General features: G+C 41.8%; 1 protein-coding gene across 1 annotated transcript in view; it reads left to right on the forward strand.

Moving 5' to 3' along the window:
- Positions 1-858: 858 nt before the first annotated feature.
- The window catches only part of LOC121917427 (NPC intracellular cholesterol transporter 1-like), a 46,056-nt gene continuing 24,862 nt past the window's right edge, over positions 859-22,052 (forward strand). Inside the window, exons 1-4 of the mRNA XM_042443381.1 lie at positions 859-1,116; positions 19,731-19,853; positions 20,385-20,491; positions 21,713-21,888. Of these exons, the coding sequence (XP_042299315.1) occupies positions 1,012-1,116; positions 19,731-19,853; positions 20,385-20,491; positions 21,713-21,888 (511 nt within the window). The 5' untranslated portion in view covers positions 859-1,011. The remainder of the gene's footprint in view (positions 1,117-19,730; positions 19,854-20,384; positions 20,492-21,712; positions 21,889-22,052) is intronic.

Genomic DNA, 22,052 nt, shown 5'->3' on the forward strand with positions numbered 1-22,052 from the left:
CATGTCTTCTCATGATATGGCCAAAGTACAGTACAACAGTTTAGTCATCTAGGGTCTTAGAGTTTAAGCTTGATTTGCTCTAGGACCTATTTATTTGGCCTTTTAGCAGTCCACAGTATCCACAGAAATCTTCTCCAGCAGCACATTTCTAATGAATCGATTTTCTTCCCGTCATCTTCCTTCACTGTCTAGATTTCACAGCCATACATAGAAATTGGAAATATGTTGGCATGGACAACCCTAACTTCAACATTAAATTATACAGTGTGCCTGTATCTGGCGCATCACACTTGTGACTCATGGGTTCAACTGAGGCTCCTAGGTCCCTTTCACATGTACTGTTGTTGTCAAGACAGGTGTCCCCACCCCAGTCCTATATCTATGCCAGGAATTCTGGGAACTGGAGTGTTAATTAAAATAATCCAGAGGACCAATGTTTGGGAATAGCTGCAAACTACAATTCCCAGCACTCCCTAACATTGAGCCAGAGCAGCTAAAATGGTCTCAAAGTGGATTATTTCTGCAGTGTGGATCAAAGGCTATGGAATTCTGGGAGTTGGAGTTTGTTGTGGGCTCCGCTCTGGGCCCAACAACAAACTCCAACTCCCAGAATTCCACAGCAAAGAGCCAGACAAAGACTTAAAAGCGGTACCAAAACGGGTTATTTATCCACTCTGGATGCAAGCAAGGCTTGCGCAACCGGTTCCCTGAGAGAAACCGCCCGGGTGTGTTTGTGGGCGGGAAGGAGCCTGGGCGCGGCCCAGTCAGTGAGAGGCCGAGGCCTAGTCGCCTCATAGGAAAAGGCGGGGCTGAGGCCTAGTCATCGTCCTCGTCCCAGGCGCCTGAGGAGGGGAGCAGGGCCGGGCCTTGGTTGTGGGAGCCGCCCAGAGCTGCGGAGGGGAGGAGCGGGGAGGCCTTTCCAGTGCAGTCGGGTGACTGTGACTGAGCCTCGTCGAAGCTCCGCCGGCAAAAAGCAGCATCAGCATCAGCATCAGCGCTTCCTTGGGAGAGATGGCGAGGCAGAGGGAGCAGCCCCGCAGACGGGGCTCTTTCGGGGGCCTCAGCCTCGCCTTCGCCTTCGCCGCCGCCTCTTTCCTGGCGCTTCTTCCCGGCCCGGTGAGTGGTAGCTGGGGCTGTTCGTGAGCGTGGGAAGGCTGCCAGGGTCGGCCTAGCGTTGTCATAAGTTAGGAATTACTTTAGATGCAGCACAACCAATGCACAGAAGGGGCTTTTAAGGGACACAGCAACAAACACACAGACATTACTTTTAGGGAACATAACAACCCAATGCACAGAAATGATTGTTAAGGCACAGCACACATAAATGTACAGAAGTGACTTTCGAGGCACACAGCAACAAACACACAGAAAGGATGTTTAGGAAACACAGCAACCAACGTTCTCTGAAGCATTGGAACCTAGTTTCACCATTGCACAACTGAGATTTGATCATCTGAGTCTGAGGCCGCGTTAAGTGCCCTGGTTCAGTGGCAGGGGATTCATTGTGGCACCAGAGCTCTCTCTGACAGAGGAGGCTCAATGTGTCACAGAACTACAGTTCCCAGGGTTCCCTAGCATTGAGCCAGGGCAGTTAAAGCGGTCTCAGGCTGGGTTATTCCTGCACTGTGTTTCGCACCCTGGTCACCCCGGACATATGGGGACTAAGGACAACCTATTTTGCCTTTGCCTCCCTCTGAGGCTGAGACATTGTGTCCGAACCCTGGTCTCCAGAGTCACAGTCCAACTCTCAAACCAATGTGACATTATTATTGCAGGGTTTTCTTGGCAGGTGTCTTCAGAAGGGGCTTGCCACTGCCATCTCCTGGGGCTGAGAGAGTGTGACCCCTCCCAGTGGGGTTCCAGGGCCAAGCCAGGATTCGAACCCTGGTCTCCAGAGTCCCTCAGACCTCAACAGCATTTTGACTCTGGACTGGTTAGGGAGCAAAGTCTGACTAACTAAAGCGTTGACTGCAGAAGAGGAGGAGATCTCCATCCCTGTGAGTGGGGAAAGTGTGTTGTAAAGCAGCCCTCTTTGTATGCTTCCTCAGGAAGAAGCCCAGCATGGCCAGACATCCTCCTTTTCCAGGATCTGTCCTCCATTTCAACCTTCTGTTCAGGAAGAGTTTCAAAACGCCTTCCATTTTGAGCATGACTAAGAAGCATGGACTGACATTTATAGTAGTGTTTTTAGCTTTTATTTTGTAATGTCTTAGATTTTCATTTTTGCAGTGCCTTGGCCTCCCTTGCAGGGAGGACATCTGCTAACCCTGAGTAAACCATGCTCAGTTTGATGGGACTTATTCCCAGTCATTCTGCCTTATTTATGGGACCATGTTCATTAATGCCACCCGCGCACTCCAGCACTCCCATCTCCTGCATCTCATGGTGGTACATTTCAAAGACATCAACCATATTAGTATAAGGAATCAGCATGCAAAGGGATCTTGTAGCACCTTTGAGACTAAGGCTGCATCCTCACAGCATAAATAATCTGGTTTGACACCACTTTAACTGCCATGGCTGGCTGCTACGGAATCCTGGGAACTGTAGTTTGTTGTGGCACCAGAGCTCTCTTGACAGAGAAGGCTAAATGTCTCACAGAACTACAGTTCCTAGAGAAAGCAGTGTCAGACTGAGTTATTTCTGCAGTGCAAGTGGACCCTAACACTTTAAACCCATGAAGAGAAATTATAATGACTTATGGTCAATTTTCTCAGACAGGGAGCTAATTTCATATTTGTTCTGAATATTTATAGAGCTCTACTCTGGTGCCACAAGAAACTACAGAAAATCCATAGCATTGAGCCATGGCACTTAAAGTGATGACAGACTGGATTTGAAGTCGAAGGCTTTCATGGCCAGCATCCATAGTTTTTTGTGGGTTTTTCAGGCTCTGTGGCCATGTTCCAGAATCTAGAAGATGGCCACATAGCCTGAAAAACCCACAAAAAACTACAGACTGGATTATTTCTGCCCTGCGGATGCAGCCTTTCTGAAAGACAGAAGTTGGTAGTGTGAGCTTTCGTAGACTTGAGCCCACTTCCTCAGATGCACAGGGAAGTGGTCTCAAATCTACAAAAGCTAATTCTTTCTTTCAGTTAGTCTCAAAGGTGCTACAAAGTCCCCTTTGCTGATCTCCTGCTTCTGTTTTGTTCTTGAAACCACAGATGAGGTGGGTGAAGAGAACATCTGGGGAAAATGGCTTTTGGTTGTTTCCTGTGAACTCCTTGTTCTGAAAGCAGAGAACATCTGTGGTGCTGGAGTGATACTGGAGTTCATTCCCAGTTCCTTATTTGAAGAAATCTGTGAATTAGACTTCAGTCATAAACTTGGTTGTTGTTGTTGTGTGCCTTCACATTGTTTCTCACTTAATGGGGACCCTGTCATGAGGTTTTCTTGGCACGATTTGTTCAGAGAAGGTTTGCCATTACCTTCCTCTGAGGCTGAGAGCATGTGACTTGCGCAAGGTCTCCCAGTGGGTTTCATGGCCGAGCAGGGAATCAAACCCTGGTCACCAGAATTATAACCCAGTACCCAAACCACTACACCACACTGGCTCTTTAAACTTGCTCGAGGACCTAAAGTTGATAGGCCACTTCACCCCACCCGGAGTGCAGGGCTATGTCACCATAGATCTCCAAGATAATTGAAAATTCACCAAGATATTGGACAGTCCCGAAGATAAGCAATAATTATGTCCTATCAAAATCACTCACTTTTGCACCATGTATTTCTGTACTTAATTGAAAAGTACCTGAGAGTATTTCAGAGAATAGGTATAGGTAGCGTTATGTAGACTTCAGGCTAGGCTTGTTTCAACTGAACACCTCTCTTGTCAATATGTCTGTGCATGTACAGGTCGAATATCTCTTGTCTAGAATTCCAAAATCTAAAGTATTCCAAAACCCAAAACTTTTTGAGCTACAACACAAGTAGCATAGTATGTACCTGTAGTATGTCTGCAAACTTTTGTACTGCTCTGTATTTGTGAGAGCCACAAGGATCTGTCAATTGGTGGTAATCCATACCTTCCATTATTTCATAAATTCCCTGTCTCTCTCCAGCCTCATTATATCTTAGTATGTATATGTATTCAGGGTATTAAAAGATCCAAAACAATCAAAAATAAATAATATTTCTGGTTTCAGGCATTTCAGATAGGGGATATCTGTGTGTGTGTGTGTGTGTATCTTGGTGTGTAAGAACTTTATGTTCTAATCTAAACTTTTAAACAGGGGAATGGGGGAAATGGAAACAGCAAGTATGAAGAAAACAACATGGGGTACACAAGAATGCCAGATACAACACACAGGAGTGCCAGGTAAACTAAGGGGCAGTACTTTGTCAGAAAGGCAAACGCAAACCTCTTCTGAACAAGTCTTGCCAAGAAAATCCTCTGAAAAAGAAGAGTTACCATAACTGGAAACTGCTTGAAGGCACACAACAACAAACACCTGTCCCTTTAATGGTTGTGTAGAAAACAGCCATTAAAAGAATTGCAGTTCTGGCCATTACAGTGGGTCCTTGGTATCCACTGGGGTTTGGTTCCAGGATTCCCAGTGGATAACAAAATCTGTGGATGCTCAAGTCCCATTAAATACAATGGGGTAGAAAAATTATGTCCCTTATATACAATGGAAAATCAAAGTTTCCTATTTGGAATTTATACTTTTTAAAAAATATTTTCAAGCTGTGGATGCTTCAATCCGTGGATAAAAAAAAATCAATGGATAAGGAGGGACAACTGTATTTTACTAGGCAACTTATGATTTACTTATATGCTTAGTTGCAGTATTGCATGTGAACAAGGGGACTCTACTAAAGGCAACATGGAAAAGGGGGCTTTTAAAGAGGGATTCAAGTGAAGTAAGAAGTGTTATCATATAGTTCAGGACAGTGGTCCTTAGACTCAGAGGTTCAGTGGTCTTCCAGAAATTTTTGACTGATTCTCAAGCCAGACTGACCAATAACTGATTTTGAGAACTGCAAGTTCAAAATGTGTAGTGGGCCAGAGATTGAGAATAGCTGTTTTAGGTGATGAGATCAAAATTTATGGGACAGGAATAGCAAAATTATGCAGTAAGTATCCCATGGAGATTAGTGTGATCGCTCTCTCTTGAAATACATAGTTCAGCTCAACTGGTTTTTTTTCTATTAATTTTTTATTTATCAAAAGTTGAATTCCTCACAGTTGCATGATCTGATTCCCCATGAAAATGCATTGAAAAAACATCTTGCAGTGGTGAATCTAATATAAAGGTAAAAAATGTCTGAGTAGTGTTTCTACTGCCGTGAGGATTGAGAGGTCAGTTGGAGCAGGTGACTTGCCAGATGTTACTTTACAAGCCACTGTGACATAGATATGAAGTAGATGATCTGATAAAATGTGTATTTGTCGCAAAGCTGCTGCCATAAATGCAGTAAGCGTTTCTGCCTTACTGTAAGACTTTCTTTGATGCTACAATGTGGTTCTATTCTGTGAAAAACTCTTTTAACACAGTTAACACCTGTATTCATCACTGCATTTGCCATTCAGATGTCATGTGAATGCAAAATGGTAATAAAGTGTGTTAGACATAACTTACTACAGTATACTGAATCAATTTCTCAGCAGTTGTTAGAGTGCCAATAATCTAAGTCTCCTATTTCACAAAGTTTCTAGGAAACTGTTTTATGTATTGCAGGCAGGGATACAAAGTTCAGCGAGATAGTGAAAACAAAACTATTTGTGAGTTTCTTGTTTCACACATAGTTAAGAGGAGTGGAAGAAGTGAATGTACCTTGTCTCTTGAATACGTTTGGACTGTGTTCTGACACCATGCATGTTGCAACTTGCTTTCCAGTGTTTATTTCAAATGACTTGAGAAACATTTGTAATGCATAGAATTACATTTTGGGGCCTGTGAGTTCAGAAGCTTGGGCAACTTAGGTCCAAAAACACTGCAAAAATAATCCAGTTTGAGACCGCTTTAACTGCTCTGAATCAGTGCTAGGGACTCTTGGGTAGTGTAGTTTATTGTAGCACCAGACAGAAAAGGCTAAATGCCTCTCAAAAGTACAGTTCCCAAAATTCCTTAGCATTGAGCCAGGGCAGTTAAAGTGGTCTCGAACTGGATTATTTATGCAGTGTGTTTTGGACCTTAGAGTGTTTGCTAGTTTGAAGGTGCTTAGAGAGAGAGAGAGAGAGAGAGAGAGAATATGTCAGTCATGCAAGGGATTGTGGTGGAGTTGCCATTATAATAAAGTGGAGACTGCAACAAAATGTTCAAAGTATGAAATGCTTCTCACTGTTACAATCTGCTATGTCATCTTTCATGATCTTTCTGTTCCCATTCCCATCTAGTTTTCTGTAAAGCACATTGAGTGTTATGTTGCCACTAGACATATGTAATTTTCCTTAATTGTTTTGGAGTCTTCCCCCACTTGTTCTTATTTTTCCTTTGTGTATGGCAGCACTCAGCTCTGATTTTGAGAAGCAGAGGGAATTATGAAATGCACTTTACTCTTTGTGCAGTGGCAAATTACATATTGACAATTCTCCACATGGGCTTTCCTGTTAAAAACATCCATAACAAGCAAGCAGGGGGACCGCAGCAGCACATGCTGGTATCCACCACATTCAGTTTTTCTCCAAACAGTTCCTAGTCCTCTGGTAGCCCCAGTGCAGCGAGTATTGGCCTGCAAGCAACTTTTGACAGGGCAACAACCAATGCTAAACAAAGAAGATAAGGATGCTTTTCAACAACCACCCTACCACCATAGTTCAGTCTCCATTTGGTTGGAGGTATGCACATAAACTCAAAGATTAAGTTGCATCTTTGATCATTAATTGTTCAAAATTAATGTGCATGTAACTGCACATGAGAAACTTACCTTGGTGTTTCTGTGCCAAGTACCATGCAGAAGATATGCTTGTATCAACAGCAAGCTCATCATTGAAAAGGCCATGAACTGGGTAGTAGCAAAGAGTGATCTATTGAGAAACTATCGCCTGTTACAGACTGCCAAAATAAAGCTGCTTCGGGTCTCTTTGGAGGTATGCTATTTAAATGATGCATGGGGTCCTAAGAGTCCAGAGGTCGCACCAAAGCCACACTCCAGTCCTAAGCACCGGAGTGCAGCTTTGGTGCAGCTTCCAGATTCTAAGGGTGCATGCATCATTTCAACAGCATACCTCCAAACAGACCCGAAGCAGCTTTATTTCGGCAGTCTGTAACAGGCCTATGAGTGGATTCAAGGTCAACTTCTGAAAGCTGTAGAAGTGGCTCCCATTTCTGGATGTCTTACTAGCAACAGTCCTACAGTTGGGTGTCCTGTTAACAAGAATAATGCTAAATAAAAATACAGAAAGGCAGATTTCCTAGAATAAGGGCTCCTGTTTTAGAGCTCTAAAACCTAATCAGATGCCTTCAGAATAGACTAAAAATACCTTCATGAGTGAACATTTTGCAGTTGGCTTTCAGTATCCAAAGATTTTTTTGTCCACGGATTCAGCCATCCATGGCTTGAAAATATTCCCCCCCAAAATATAAATCCCAAAAAGTAAACCTTGGTTTTGCCATTGTATATAAGTGATACTCTTTTACTGAGCCATTTTATTTAATGGGACTTGAGCATCAATGGATTTTGGTATCCACAGGGGTGTGTGTATGTCTGTCCTGGAACCAAACCCTACTGGATACCAAGGGCCTACTGTAATCTGTTACAGGAGTTGCTCCCTTGCTTCTCCCCAGCATCCTAAGTGATAGCTGCTCAGCTCAGGAATGAAAAGACTGTATGTGGAACAGTAAAGGCTTGACCCACAAAGTCCCAGGTTTGACTTCCTGGCTATAATCTCCTAAAAGAAGCAGCTGGTACAAAAATGCTTCTCTTCTCAACCTACCTAACTCAAGCGTAGCAAGAGGATATCCTATTGAAGTGATTAGAACTAGCTTTAGAATGCCTTTCTTTTTGCCATTTAACTACCCATAATTCAATAGACACAGAGGCAAAATGATACAGGTCACTCAGTGTATCTCAGCATATGTAACGGTGTTCCCTTTTGGGGGCTTTGCAGCATGGCAAAGAGAGCAGCAAAGAGAAGAGCTGTGGATCAGGGGCCACACATCCGACTTTTTCCCTGCACTGTAAGAAATTCTATGTAATTAGAGAATTATAGAGTAGAAGAGAGCTAGAGCATTACCCTTTTCTCTGATGCACTAATGTTGTACTTATAGGGAGCTTTCACAAAGAAGCACATTGAAAGTGGCATGTTGGAGCCAAAATGTGCCCTCTGTTAGCAGAAGGACTCTGTCTATGGAAGGTCATTCTCAGTTTCGGCTGATTCCCCCTTCCCAAGACAGTTCAGGGTCTTATGACCCTCTGGGTGATATGGGACTGAAGGGGCTAGCCAGGATTCTGCCAACCCAATTTTGTGCACCTAAATCTGGATTGAAATTTTATCTTGGATTTGCAGTATGAAGTGATACAGATATTTCCACACCTTATTCTGCTGCACAGGAGAACTGAATTAGGTACAGTATAATACTTTCCTCTGGTTTAGTTGCCTTGCCTGTGCAGGATGAGTTTGTATTGCAGTCTCCATGGAGTCCAGTGGGAGTGTTTTACTATGTCTCCTCTGGCATAATAAAACTGTGTCATTGTTGGGAGTGTGCCTGGTGAAACATTCTTAACAGAATCCTGATTAAACATTATTTACTATTAGTTATGTGTATGGGAAGCTGCTGCCTCTAGGTGGCTATAAATAGAAGAATATTGAACTATTATGCAATCTGTATAGTCTAAATAGTGTCTGTGTGCATCACTATTTAACAGAAATTAAACTCTAAAACATGACATTTTATTTGTGACCACGTATGTAGTTGGATGTTGTATTAAAACAGCCTTCTTTTAGTAAAAGCCAGTAGTATTCAGGCAAAATCTAGCTAGCAAAAAAACCTGAGTTCATTTGTCCTGACACAATTCAAGCATGTAGGACCATAGTTAAGGAAGCTTAATTCTGGCCAGTTGTGATTATGTAGTTGACAAACCATAACTGAAACTGCCCTTCTATCATTAGCAGTCACTACACCTGGAGAATGAAATCGGACAAATAGCTGCAAGTGTTGGTTCATCTAAAAAATATTAGACTGTGACTTAGGTTTCAAAATAGGGTTAGCTTACACCACGGTTTGGTGAAATGTCTGGATTATCATTTATATAGTGTTTGTCCCTTATTCGTATGGAGCTGATATCTTAGTTTAATGGGAAGAATAGTCTTTTTTACATTGCTCTTTTTCTTGAGGAACATTTATGCAGTGTTCATAGAACTGAAATTAACTTTACACAGAAATACTTTTGGTGGAGGCCTTTATAACCAAAATATACAGATGGGTGCCATGGGAGCTGCACTGAAGCTCACCAAGCTTTGCTGGGAAGAAACAATTAATGCAGCAAGGCTGCAACTGAGAATCACAAGTATGTCATGTGGGAAGATTCATTATGTTACGTTTCATGTGTCCCATTTCTAGTGTGGTAAGTCAACAGGCTTCTTGAAGGCACACATGCACATATTTCTGACAGTGTATGTTCTGTATGCTAAAGTCTTTATGTTAATGAAATGTAGGACTACACAGGAAAAAAGGATTAAAGTAATCTCTTCCTCTTGCCCTCCATTCCACTCACCACTCCTAGTTTTCCCACATGGATCTTAGTGCTATGTAAGTGCAGCAGATAACTTTTTAGAATTCAGTGGCCTGTTACAGACTGCCAAAATGAAGCTGCTTTGGGTCTCTTTGGAGGTATGCTGATTAAATGATGCATGCATCCGAAGAATCCGGAAGCTGCACCAAAGCTGCACTCTAGTGCTTAGGAATGGAGTGTGGCTTTGATGCGACCTCTGGACTCTTAGGACCCATGCATCATTTAAATAGCATACCTCCAAAGAGACCTGAAGCAGCTTTATTTTGGCAGTCTGTAACAGGCCAGTGTAATCATTTCTGTGTGTAGCTTTATTGAGAATTTTTGTATGTGCACTAGATAACATTTAAACCACACCAATGAATGTTGGAGAACAAGGGTCATTAATTCAAGTAGGCACTGGTTGAAACTGTTCCAAGGTATTGTCAGACACTTGCAAAGAGAAACATTGTAGTTCTCACAATAGTGCCTCAGTTCTTTTTGAAAAGGGAAGTGATCTGTAAAATCAGGCTGGTGCTTTCATAGAATCATAGTTGGAAGAGACTGCAAGGGCTATATTTTACTAGCTTGTTTGCAAGAATATCATGGGGGACCTTGTCAACACGCTTACTGAAATCAAGATATGCCACATCCACAACATTCCCTTCATCTGCCATCTATCAAAACAAGAGATAAGATTAGTCTGGCATGATTTGTTTTTGGAGAAACCCATGTTGATCACGGCATTCCTTTGTAAGTGCTTAAAGACTGTCTGTTTAATGATCTGCTCTAGAATCTTTCTTGGGATCCATGTCAGGCTGACTGGGTGATCATTATTTGGAACCTCATGTTTTCCCCATTTGAAGATGGGGGGGGCAGCATTTGCCCTCATCCAGTCTGCTGCAACTTCTGCTGTTCTCCAGAAATTATCAAAGATTATTGCCAATGGTTCTGAGATTACTTCTGCCACTTCTTTTAACACCTTTGGATTAAGTTCCTCATGGCTCAGGTGACTTGAATTCATTTAGAATAGCCAGGTGCTCCTATACTGCCTCTTTACTAGTTCTTTGCCTCATTTCTCCTACTGTATCATCTACACTGTTTGAGCACTTTTTTCCTTTTGGGAGAAAAGAAAGTGTTGAGCACAGTGGACTCTTCGGTGATTTCCCTCATTATTCATCCATTTCTTGTACATGCCTCTTTTAAGTCTTAGCTCAGTTCAAAGTTCTTTAGACATCCATCCTGATTTCTTTAGACACCTCTCATTTTTCTTCCTTGTTGCAACTGTTTGAAATTGTGCCTTCAATATTTCACTTTTAAGAGACTCCCATCCATCAACTCCCTTCTCTTTTAGTATTCCTGACCGTGGGATTACACCTTACTTTACTGAGGCCTGTTACAGACAGCCAAAATAAAGCTGCTTCGAGTCACAGTGGAGGTATGGTGTTTCAATGATGCATGCGTCCTAAGAGTCCAGAAGCCACACCAAAGCCACGTTCCAGTTGTTAGGGTTGGAGCATGGCTTTGGTGCGACTTCTGGACTCTTAGGACCCATGCAGGACTGTATAGAAAAGCTTTTGGTGCAACCTGAGAATGCTCTTGTTCAGTTTATGAATTTACTCTGTATTTATCTGAACTTTAAAGGAACTATCCAAAATGTTGAATATTGTCAAATAGAATGAGCACATAGAGTAACTGCATTAAAATTTACAGTAAAACCCAGAATGGATTCACTAACCCATGGACAATGGAGCTACCAGTCTCCCTTTAATATGAGTAGAGGGAGACTGGTGGCTCCATTGTCACTGGGTTGGTGAGTCCATTCTGGAGTTTAGTGTGAATTTTAGTGCAGCTACTTTATATGATTTCCTAGTGTGCCTTCCAGTTGTTTCCAAGTTATGCCAACCTTAAGTCAAACTTATCATGGGGTTTTCTTTGGAAGGTTTGAGACTGAGAGACTGTGACTTGTGGATAACTTTGTTTATGCATGTGCTACATAGGGAGTGGGTGCTGTTACCCCAAGGTCAGGCCCCTGATCACCCCTCATATTTGATATCAGTTTAATATTAAAAGAGATGCTAAGTTGAGTGACCTGGAAAGGCGACCCCCAGGTGTTAACTTGGCCATACCATATTTGGAAATCGGGTTGGCTCTGGCAAGGGAGTGGACAAGGCGCCCACTACAATGAGATCACCCAAGGCATCAGCATAATCCCTTTGGTCTACAGAGGGCGGGATCATGGCCAAAGAAGGTGACTGTGGATACACAGACAAAGGACATTTCTCCAAGACATGGGGTTTTTCTTTGTCTGAGATATTCACACCAGTCACCCCAACATTTCCTTCAATTTCTTGACCATTCTTCTGTCCTGGAAAACCATCTAGCAGTGAGGTAATCCATTCATTCCATGATTACTGCCCTGAGATGTGATTTTGGGTATATATACCACCACCTAGACAATAGTAATTTGGTCTAGTTTGTAACTGTGCAGACACTTTGTCAGTTCAACTAGGCTCCGCAGTATGTTGGCCACCCCACTTGCCAAGGCGGCTATTGAGCCCTCTCTGTTCCGGATACCTATCTATTTGAACCATGCTTCAGGATCGCCAACACATCACCATTAGCAAGGTCTCTACTACCTTTGTTTCATTAATTCTTGTGTGTGCTGGTGTGTCGATTATTTTCTTAATAAAACTACAAAACCTATTTGGAATTGCCTCTGGAGTTCTGTGTGATTTAGAACTGGTATAAATAGGGTTAAGATCTCAAGGCTGACTGTTGCCCTGACCAACATATAATTTACTTGAGCTATTAAAATTCCCCTAAAATGTTTTAATTTGTGGGTGCCCTCCTGGGACTCCAGTTTTTTGCTAACAGTGCCAGATCGCAACTGAAATTTAAGATTTGTAATTTTCCTTTGAATTTTTGTTATTTAAAAGAACTGTGGTAACATTAATAATTTTTGTGTATCCACATAGGTGTCTTGTGAATGGTAGTACTGTATACAACATACATAGTAGCATACAATAATATCCTCTTGAGTAGCTCTTGGCCAGAACTACTTGAGAGAGGTGCTACACAGAAAACAATACTATACCTTGGATTTTGGGGATCAAAATGTTCACCAAATTATTCTTGTGGCATTTTAGCATGGATAGACAGAAAATTATTTGAATTACTTTGGCTTTGGTGCCTTGGCATCAGCAGTCAGCAGATGAATTGTGTCATTTCCTCCACAATTACCTTTTTGGCATGTTTAAAGAATGTTGCTCTGACAGTCTAGCAGGGGCTGTAGTTCCCATGCTGTTAAATACAAGGAGGGAAAAATTCTAGCACTTTCTAGAACTGACTCGCACTTTCCTTTAAAGCTCATTCTTTTAAAGAGCTGGCTTACACTTTTCTTTAAAGCTCATTCTCGAAGCAGACCAAGAATAATTTTGCTTGTACTACTCTCATTTAGGGAATTAATGTATGCTCAGGTAGGGTGTGGGGTTCTTTTAGGCCAGCTACCAGTATGCCTAGTTTGTACTAATAAATATGACTCCTGTGTTAATGAAAAGGAGCACCAGGAACAAGAACCTGATGCAAGACATGAAAAAGCAAATAAAAGTAAGCACTAGAAAAGGTTTCCAGTCCACACTTCCACTGCTTCCATTCTGAATTGGATGAAACCGATTATCTAGGCCCATTTCAAACTGGCTTTAGGACAGGCTTTGGGGTTGAGACTGCCATGGTTGCCTTGACCGATGATCTGCGTCTCAGCATCGACAGGGGTAGTGTGGCCCTGTTGGTGCTCCTAGACCTCTCAGCGGCTTTCGACACGATAGATCACAGCATCCTCTTGGACCGCCTGAGGGGGTTAGGTATCGGAGGCACTGCACTGCAGTGGTTCCGGTCCTTCCTCTCGGGTGGATCCCAGAGGGTGCTGCTCGGGGACAGCTGCTCCAGTAAAAGGGAGCTCACCTGTGGGGTTCCACAGGGTGCTATACTGTCCCCGATGTTATTTAACATCTATATGAAGCCGCTGGGTGAGATTATTCAGAGTTATGGAGCTGGGTGTTATCAGTACGCTGATGACACCCAGATCTATTTCTCCGTGTCTCGCTCGTCGGCCTCGAATTCTAATGGCCTCTCCTCTTTCAATGAATGTCTCCAAGCAGTAATGGGCTGGATGAGGAAAAACAGATTGAAACTGAATCCGGACAAGACAGAGGTGCTCACAGTAGCGGCCCCAAAACCAAGAATTGGGTTGCAACCTCCAGTCTTGGACGGGGTCACACTCTCCTCTAGTGACTGTGTTCGCAGTCTGGGGGTGCTCCTTGACTCATCGCTCTTGATGATAAATCAGGTAAATGCGACAGTCAAGAGCGCCTGTTATCAGCTTTGGCTGATACGCCAACTGCACCCTTTTCTGGAAGTAAGGGATCTCAAGACAGTTGTACACGCACTGGTAACCTCACGTCTAGATTTCTGTAATGCGCTCTACATGGGGCTATCCTTGTACTTCATTCGGAAACTGCAATTAGTGCAGAACATGGTGGCCAGAGTAGTGTCAGGAACATCAAGGAGGGACCATATTACTCCGGTATTGAAGTCCCTCCACTGGCTGCCTATTAGTTTCCGGGCCCAGTACAAGGTGTTGGTTATCACCTTTAAAGCCCTAAATGGCTTGGGTCCAAACTATCTCGGGGACCGCCTCCTCCCATATAATCCTCCCCGCACACTCCAGTCCTCTGGGAGGAATTTGCTGCAGCCTCAAAGAGCTAGGCTTTCGGCTACCTCCCAGAGGGCTTTTTCTATTGTCGCCCCCAGATTGTGGTACGACCTGCCGGACGAGATCTGTCAATTGACATCTTTAGACAGCTTTAAAAAGGCTGTCAAGACGGATCTCTTCCGGCAGGCCTTTCCGGAATAGATAACCCTGGCCTCAGAAACCCTGTTCTTATGAGAGTCCCCAAGGTCCTCCTTGGAAATGCTACCGTAGTTTACTGTTTTATTTGTTTTGTTCTGTTTTGTTTTTGTCTTGTAATAATGTGTATGTGTTAATGTTGTTTAATTAGTTGGTTTTAATTATAATTGATTTAATAATTTTTAAGGGGGGGGAGGGAATTTTGATCTACTATGTATTGTATTTTATCGTTGTTAGCCACCCCGATTGACCTCAAAGAGCGGGATATAAATAAACTTTTTTATTATTATTATTACAGTGGTACCCCGGGATACGAATTACCCAGCTTACGAATTTTTCGGGATACGAAAAAATCCCATAGGGATTTATTGTTTCGGCTTACGAAGGTTTTTTCGGGTTACGAAAAAACCTCGGCGCTATGCCGCCACCGGAGGGCAGCAGAGAGCTATTTTTTTCCATTAGCGCCTATGGCAATTCAGGTTACGAAGGTTTTTCGGGTTACGAAATTAGCCGCGGAACGAATTAATTTCGTAACCCGAGGTACCACTGTATTATTATTATTATTATTATTATATGAATGTATTTGACTTTGGCCATTTCTGCAGTACTCGAGAACCACATACCTTGCAGGAGTGCCGTTCATGGAAGGTTTCTAGTTGTTGTTGTGTATAGAATAAAAACTAACTACAGTTCGTCCTCGCCTTACACGGGGGATCCGTTTCGGATCCCTCCGCGTAAGGTGAATTCCGCCTATGCTCGAGCCCCATTGGAAACAATGGGGCTCGTGCGCGGCGGCGCGAGCGCGTGCAGGGCACAACGGGCGTGCGTGCCCATTCAATTGAATGGGACGCGCCGCCCCTTCCGCCCCACGCGCGCCCCGCGGCTTGAGCGCCTATGCTCAAGGCCGCGTATGGCGCACCCGCGTATGGCGCGGGCGCACTGTAGTCATGCAGGTTATTGCAGTGAAAAAAGGAGAGAGAGTATCAAACCATGCTTTGAGTGACCTTGAGTGGGTGTAATGATTGCTGTGTGCAACATGGTGAAGAGCTGTTGGGAATAAATGAAGACATGGAAAAGTAAGCAAGAGTGAGTATATTTATTTGAGCACAGAACTGGCAGCTCAGAACTTTGGGTGGTACAATTACATTTTCCAATGGAGTAGTTAAAATACTGAATGTGAATGAACCCAGATTAGGCTCATTGCATAAAAACTTGTCTTGCAGAATCCTGGCCTCCCTTTTCTTTATACATGCTGACTATAGTGAGCATAACTTCATGCATGTAGAATTGCTAAGCAATAGAGAAAGGAAGGATGTAGCACTTTGTGATGCAAAATTGCAAAAGTTTCTCCCCCCCTCAAAGATCAAAGTCAAGGTTGAACAAAAGTCATAGGAATCTGTCCTTGCAACCAAAGTACATGCAATAAAACTACTGAAGGTCATTCTTAAGATAAGACAGCATGTTCTCTTTAGAAGGATGCATTGAGATTGCTTCCTGAAATTAAATAACATGATTTTAAAAACTTGTTGCTTGGGTGCCATTGATATAATTGGACAGAAATATCCAAAGTTTAGGCTATGTGGCCATGTTCTGGAAGAATTTATTCCTGATGTTTTTCCTGCGTCTGTGGCTGGCATCTTCAAAGAGTGGTGCAATGGAAGTATGTGGGGTATATATACTTGTGTGACCCTTGTAGGAAGAAATGATTTACATGTTAATCTGTGTGTTGGTCTATTGTTGAATGGCAAGGCCTCAGGATGGGAGGATGTGTGCCTATGTAATTAGCAATCTATTGTCGGCGGGGAGGGATCATCTTTATACTTAATTAGAAGAATATGTGGTGTTCTCTAAAGCTTGTGTCCAAAAGGGTTTGGAAATGCAATTTGTGGCAAAAAATATTGTGTGGATCATTATGAATTCTAAACATAATTGTAACTTATGAATAATGTAGCATTAAGAGTTTGACAACACACCTTAGTAGTGTGATAGCATTTATATAATATTTGAAGAATAAGGATTTATTCTTTGCAATCTTGCATATATTACAATGGGGAATGGGAAAATTTCTGGCCCATGAGCCTAATGTCATACAGAGGATGTTAATTTTGCTTCGTAGAAGCCTCCAAAATTGATGTGGAGGCAGTCTCCCAGTTATCTCTGATCACAGAGTGATTGGAGATAACCAGGTGGGTTACCTACATTCTAGTCTTCCTCCGGACATGCTCATGAAGCCATCACCATTCAGGAGGCATTTGCAGGTACTGAGTACGGTATGAGTCTTAGCTAATGTTTGCAAGACTGGCTGAGAGGGCATTTCTTCTCCCTCTTTCTTCTGTGGGAAAGTGGAGCAAGGTTTCCAGTTGAAGCACTGTGTGAAAACTTGGCAATCGGGGAATGGATCTGATGATATCAGGGTGTGTAGCCATGTTCCTTTATCGCATCCAGAGCATGGAGAGCTGTGGAGTGGAGAATCTGGTTCCTCACCTTCATAGTTTCCTCACAGAACAGTGAGGAAACATTGCATAAAGTATACCAAACTGATGCAGTGACTACATCTCTAGTTCAGATATTCCTTTAGCTATTAGGCAACCAGAGTCAAACAACTATTGTCTCAGCCTCCTTCTGCCAGTCCACAGTAGGAGGATATTAATACTGGGTGCTTTTCAGAACAGGTAACTAGAATCATAGAATCATAGAGTTGGACGAGACCACAAGGGCCATCCAGTCCAACCCCCTGCCATGCAGGAAATCTAAATCAAAGCATCCCTGACAGATGGCCATCAAGCCTCTGTTTCAAGACCTCTAAGGAAGAAGACTCCACCATACTCTGGGGGAGTGTGTTCTACTGTCGAACAACCCTTACTGCCAGGAAGTTTCTCCTAATGTTGAGGTGGAATCTCTTTTCCTGTAGCTTGCATCCATTGCTCTGGGTCCTAGTCTCTGGAGCAGCAGAAAACAAGCTAGCTCCCTCCTCAATATGACGTCCCTTCAAGCCCTGTTTAAATTGTCATGTTGAGGCAAGATGAAGTTGCTGATGCTAGGCATTTCATTTGACGTGCTTGGTGAAATGTTTTTACCAGATGACTGTCACATGTATAATGATCACATGATCCATGTGAGATATCTTGGCAGAAATCTTTGCACTGCAGATTCGTCTCCATTGCCATCCCCTGCCTTATGAAACTTTAGTATTTACCTGTGCTGCTTTATCACAGAATTTTAAGCCAGCTTATTCACATGTTTAGCACATTCTTCTGATTAAACCAGTACTTTTAAAAGGAAAACACATTGCAAGTAGATGCAGGGAAACAGTAATGCTTCCTCATTCATTTATTAGACATTCAGAGATAGGATGCAGACTGAGTTTCCATTCCCAAAGGTAAATTTGATTTGAATTTTTAGTAGTAATATCTCAGAGCAGATATGAAGACTGATTCTGGAAGCTCATCCCCCTCCATACAATTCATATTTTTGCCAACAAGTACTATATGTAAATTCTAATCAGTGACCAGAGATTTAAAAAAATCCCTTCTTCCTTCCCATGTTGTAACTAGATTTAAAAACCAACTTTTGGAGGCTGCTTCTTTTAAAAAGCTAATTTTATCATGGTGGCATTTGGAGGAGGGAGTTCACTCTTGGAGATGAAAGAGGTAACCCATCTCATATACGGAGCTTCTTTTTGCTCCAGTTTTTAGCTCCAGACCATGGCTTCGTGTTGGTTTCCACCTGGTTTTGCATCATACATCATCTAAACAGGCAGGCTTCAGGTTAGTTTGAAGCTTCTTTATTTTGCAATGCAGACAACTCCCAAGTCATCTTTATAAATGAAACTGACTAACATGCATTGATTCTGTATTTGATTTTTTGGCAGTAATATAGTTGTCATACCATGATGGCTAATATTTCACAATTAATAGTCAAAGAGATCCTGTATTTATGTCTGACTGAGTCACAACAATTAAGAGACCCAGAAATATGAAGAACTCAAATGTAAAGGTGAAATTTCACATTTGAAAATCCATTTCAGTTTTAACTCCAATATGCCTGCCTGGAAGAAGAAAGCCCTCCCTTCATCCACCATCTTGAGGGAGAGAGAGGCAGGCTAGCTGCACCAGGCCTGCCTGGAAGAAGAAGAGCCCTCCCTCCAGTCCATCTGCCTTGGTCCAGGCCTCAGAGGGAGAATATAACTGCTGGACCTGATTTCCTCCCCCCTCACTATTCCCTTCTCCTTTTGTGTCGTGTCTTTTAGATTGTAAGCCTGAGGGCAGGAAACTGTCTATTATCCCTTCTGTTGTAAACCGCTCGGATTCCCAGTGATTGGGCGGTATATAAATAAATCCTATTATTATTATTATTATTATTATTATTATTATTATTATTATTATTATTACTACTACTACTACTACTACTACTATAAGCAGAAAATTGGAGGCTCTGCCTGAGTTGGAGGTTTTTCTCTCTCTTTTCCACCAACTTTTTGGTGCTTCTGAGAAGAAGACTTCTAGCATACAGTAGATTTAAAACAAAACAAAACATTTATACTTCTTTTTATTTCGTAAGCCATCTTGTGCCACCAGTTTTTGGGGTACAAATATAGTGATGGAATACAAAGGATAACAAAATAGTTATTGTATGTCATGCCTTTTTTTTTTTTGAAGTTATCAGAGAAGTTTGTGTTTGTACTATAAAAGATTTGTAAAACTGCTCTAGTCTTCCAGGGATTTGAACTTTCGTTTTGATTTCATGGGCAACTACCTTTGAAACTGAGGTGAACTTCAAAAGCAGTTTGTGATATGTCATTATTTATTACAGTTATGTAATGTGATGTAAGCTGAGATTCCTCATATCCTTTGATTACTTCTGATTAACAGATTAATATGTCTGAAATTTTCAAAATAGAGCTAGTGTGGTGTAATAGTTTGAGCGTTGGACTGTGACTCTGGAGTCCAGGCTTTGAATCCTGGCCTTGGGCAAGTTACACTCTCTCAACCTCATAGGATAGTAATGGCAACCCCCCACCCCCAAGAGACTTGCCAAGAAAAACCTGTGATAGGTTCGCGTTAGGGTTGCCATATGTCGGAAACGACTTGAAAGCACACAACAACAACAAACATGTTTAGACTTATTTAATTAATATCTTAACTCAATTCCTTCTGCCCTGCAGGTCTTCTCAGACTCATGTATCTGGTATGGTGAATGTGGAACTGCTTCTGGAGATAAACGATACAATTGTGAATATAATGGCCCAGCATTGCCATTACCAAAGGATGGCTATGACTTGGTTCAGGTACATCACTAATAAATTACCATTTTATGGAATGTTTCTTTAAAATAAGAACTCTAAGTAAACATGATGTAAAGATCTATGCATATTTTTCTTAAACACTCTGTAGCATATGTAAAAGATTTAGCCCATACAAAACATAACATGTTTTGCATGACTGCACACTATGTCATGATTTCTAGATTTTGTTATCAGCAATTGGCATACACATCTCCTAGCTTTTAGCACTGCAATAGTTAAGCACAGAGCTTGGAAATACTACTATTATTTACTACAACTCTCAGAATCCCCAAATAGCATGGCCACTGGCTAATTCCAAAATCTGCCTTGAACACAATCTAGAAATATCCTCTTGAAATCAGTAGAAAATGTTTTATTTATTTATGGTATCTATACCCCACCCTTCAGCCCTAAAGGCTCTTAGAGTGGCTTACAATTTGCAAGTCAGATGTTTGCAATCAGAAGTAGAAAAACATCTGGGACTGCTTTATTATTTTTAAAGTTTTATTTTTAAGTATCTACTTTTCTCTTAAGGAACTCTGCCCAGGACTTTTCTTTGAGAATGTTAGCCTTTGCTGTGATGTACAGCAGCTTCATACTTTGAAAAACAACATGGAACTCCCTCTGCAGTTTCTTTCCAGGTATGTAAGGCAGTTACTGCATGTTGTACTTTGTACAGAGGGGTTATATTCCTCTCTTTTTTGTAAACTGGAGAAAATCCAGTAGATGTTTAGTTTTCTAGAACAGATGAAGAAAAATGCATATTTACAAACTCATTCAATATCACATCTGTCTTAATTCATATGTTGTTTTGATCATCAGATGGTGAATATTAACACATAGGTGTATTTTAGTAGACAGCATTCTCTAAACCAGTGGTTCCCAACCTGTGGGTCGGGACCCCTTTGGGGGTCGAATGATCCTTTCATGGGGGTCGCCTGAGAGCATTGGAAGACACCTATTTAATTACAGTTAATGAAGCAGCAATGAAAATAATTTCATGGGTTTGGGTCACCACAACATGAGGAACTGTATTAAAGGGTCACGGCATTAGGAAGGTTGGGAACCACTGCTCTAAACATTACTTGGGTAAAATGCTTGTAAATATTGACTGTTTAATGCTTTTTTATTTATCTTAATGACCTCTTTTAAATTACTTCCACTTAATGGAAAGTTGTTTTCCTTCTGGTTTTCTTGATTTATAATCAAAGTGGCCTTTTCTGGAGAAGGAGACAGAAATAGCATACAGTGGCAAATTATAACTCTGTGCAATTTAAACATGATAGTAATTCCCATGGAACATAGTAAAACTGAGCACAAATAAAATTAGGCTGTAAGATTTGCCTTCAGCACTGTACAGTGTTACCCCGGGTTACGAAAATAATTCGTTCCGCCGCCGCTTTCGTAACCCGAAAGGCTTTCGCAAGCCGAAACCCCATAGGCGCTAATGGGGAAAAGCCGCGATTTGGTGCGAAAAAGCGCCGAAAAGCACCAATTTTTTTTCCGTAACCCGAAATAACCTTCTTAACCCGGAACAGTTTTTTTCAATTGGATTTTTTCGTAACCCGGAAATTTCGTAAGGCGGCGCATTCGTATCCCGGGGTAACACTGTACTGAACTATGTAGTTGGGCTTCTTTTTTTCTCGTGAAGTTCTCTTGGACTTCCCAGTACAGTACTGCATATAGTTGAAGGATTTGCTGGTTACCTACAAATTTTGTGAGGATGTTACTATTTTAAAATTTTGACATTTGAGTCTTTTTTTTCTTTCTGGAAAGCAAGTATTGCCTCTTATGAAATTACTATATATTATGCACAAATACAGAAAAAATGTACAGATTCCTGATGCTGATTTTCTCTCCAGGTGCCCATCATGTTTTTATAATTTGATGAACCTGTTCTGTGAACTAACCTGCAGTCCTCATCAATCAGAATTTTTGAATGTTACACAGACAATACCATATGTTGATCCAGTTACAGAAAAGAACAAAACCAGCATCACAGAGCTGCAGTATTACATTGGAGAAACATTTTCTAATGGTAAGCAAGACAGATTTTATAAAAAAGCCATTATTTATCCGCACAATATGTGTGGATAAAATGTATAGGTCATCTGCAGGTCAGATGTCTATGAATTAAATGAAAAAAGTTCATGAATCAGCGCAGGAAAAGCAGGGTGCTTGAAAAAAAAATTTTTTGGTAAT

Source organism: Sceloporus undulatus, unplaced genomic scaffold (assembly GCF_019175285.1).
Source record: "Sceloporus undulatus isolate JIND9_A2432 ecotype Alabama unplaced genomic scaffold, SceUnd_v1.1 scaffold_17, whole genome shotgun sequence".
In the NCBI taxonomy this organism is placed as follows: Eukaryota; Metazoa; Chordata; class Lepidosauria; order Squamata; family Phrynosomatidae; genus Sceloporus; species Sceloporus undulatus.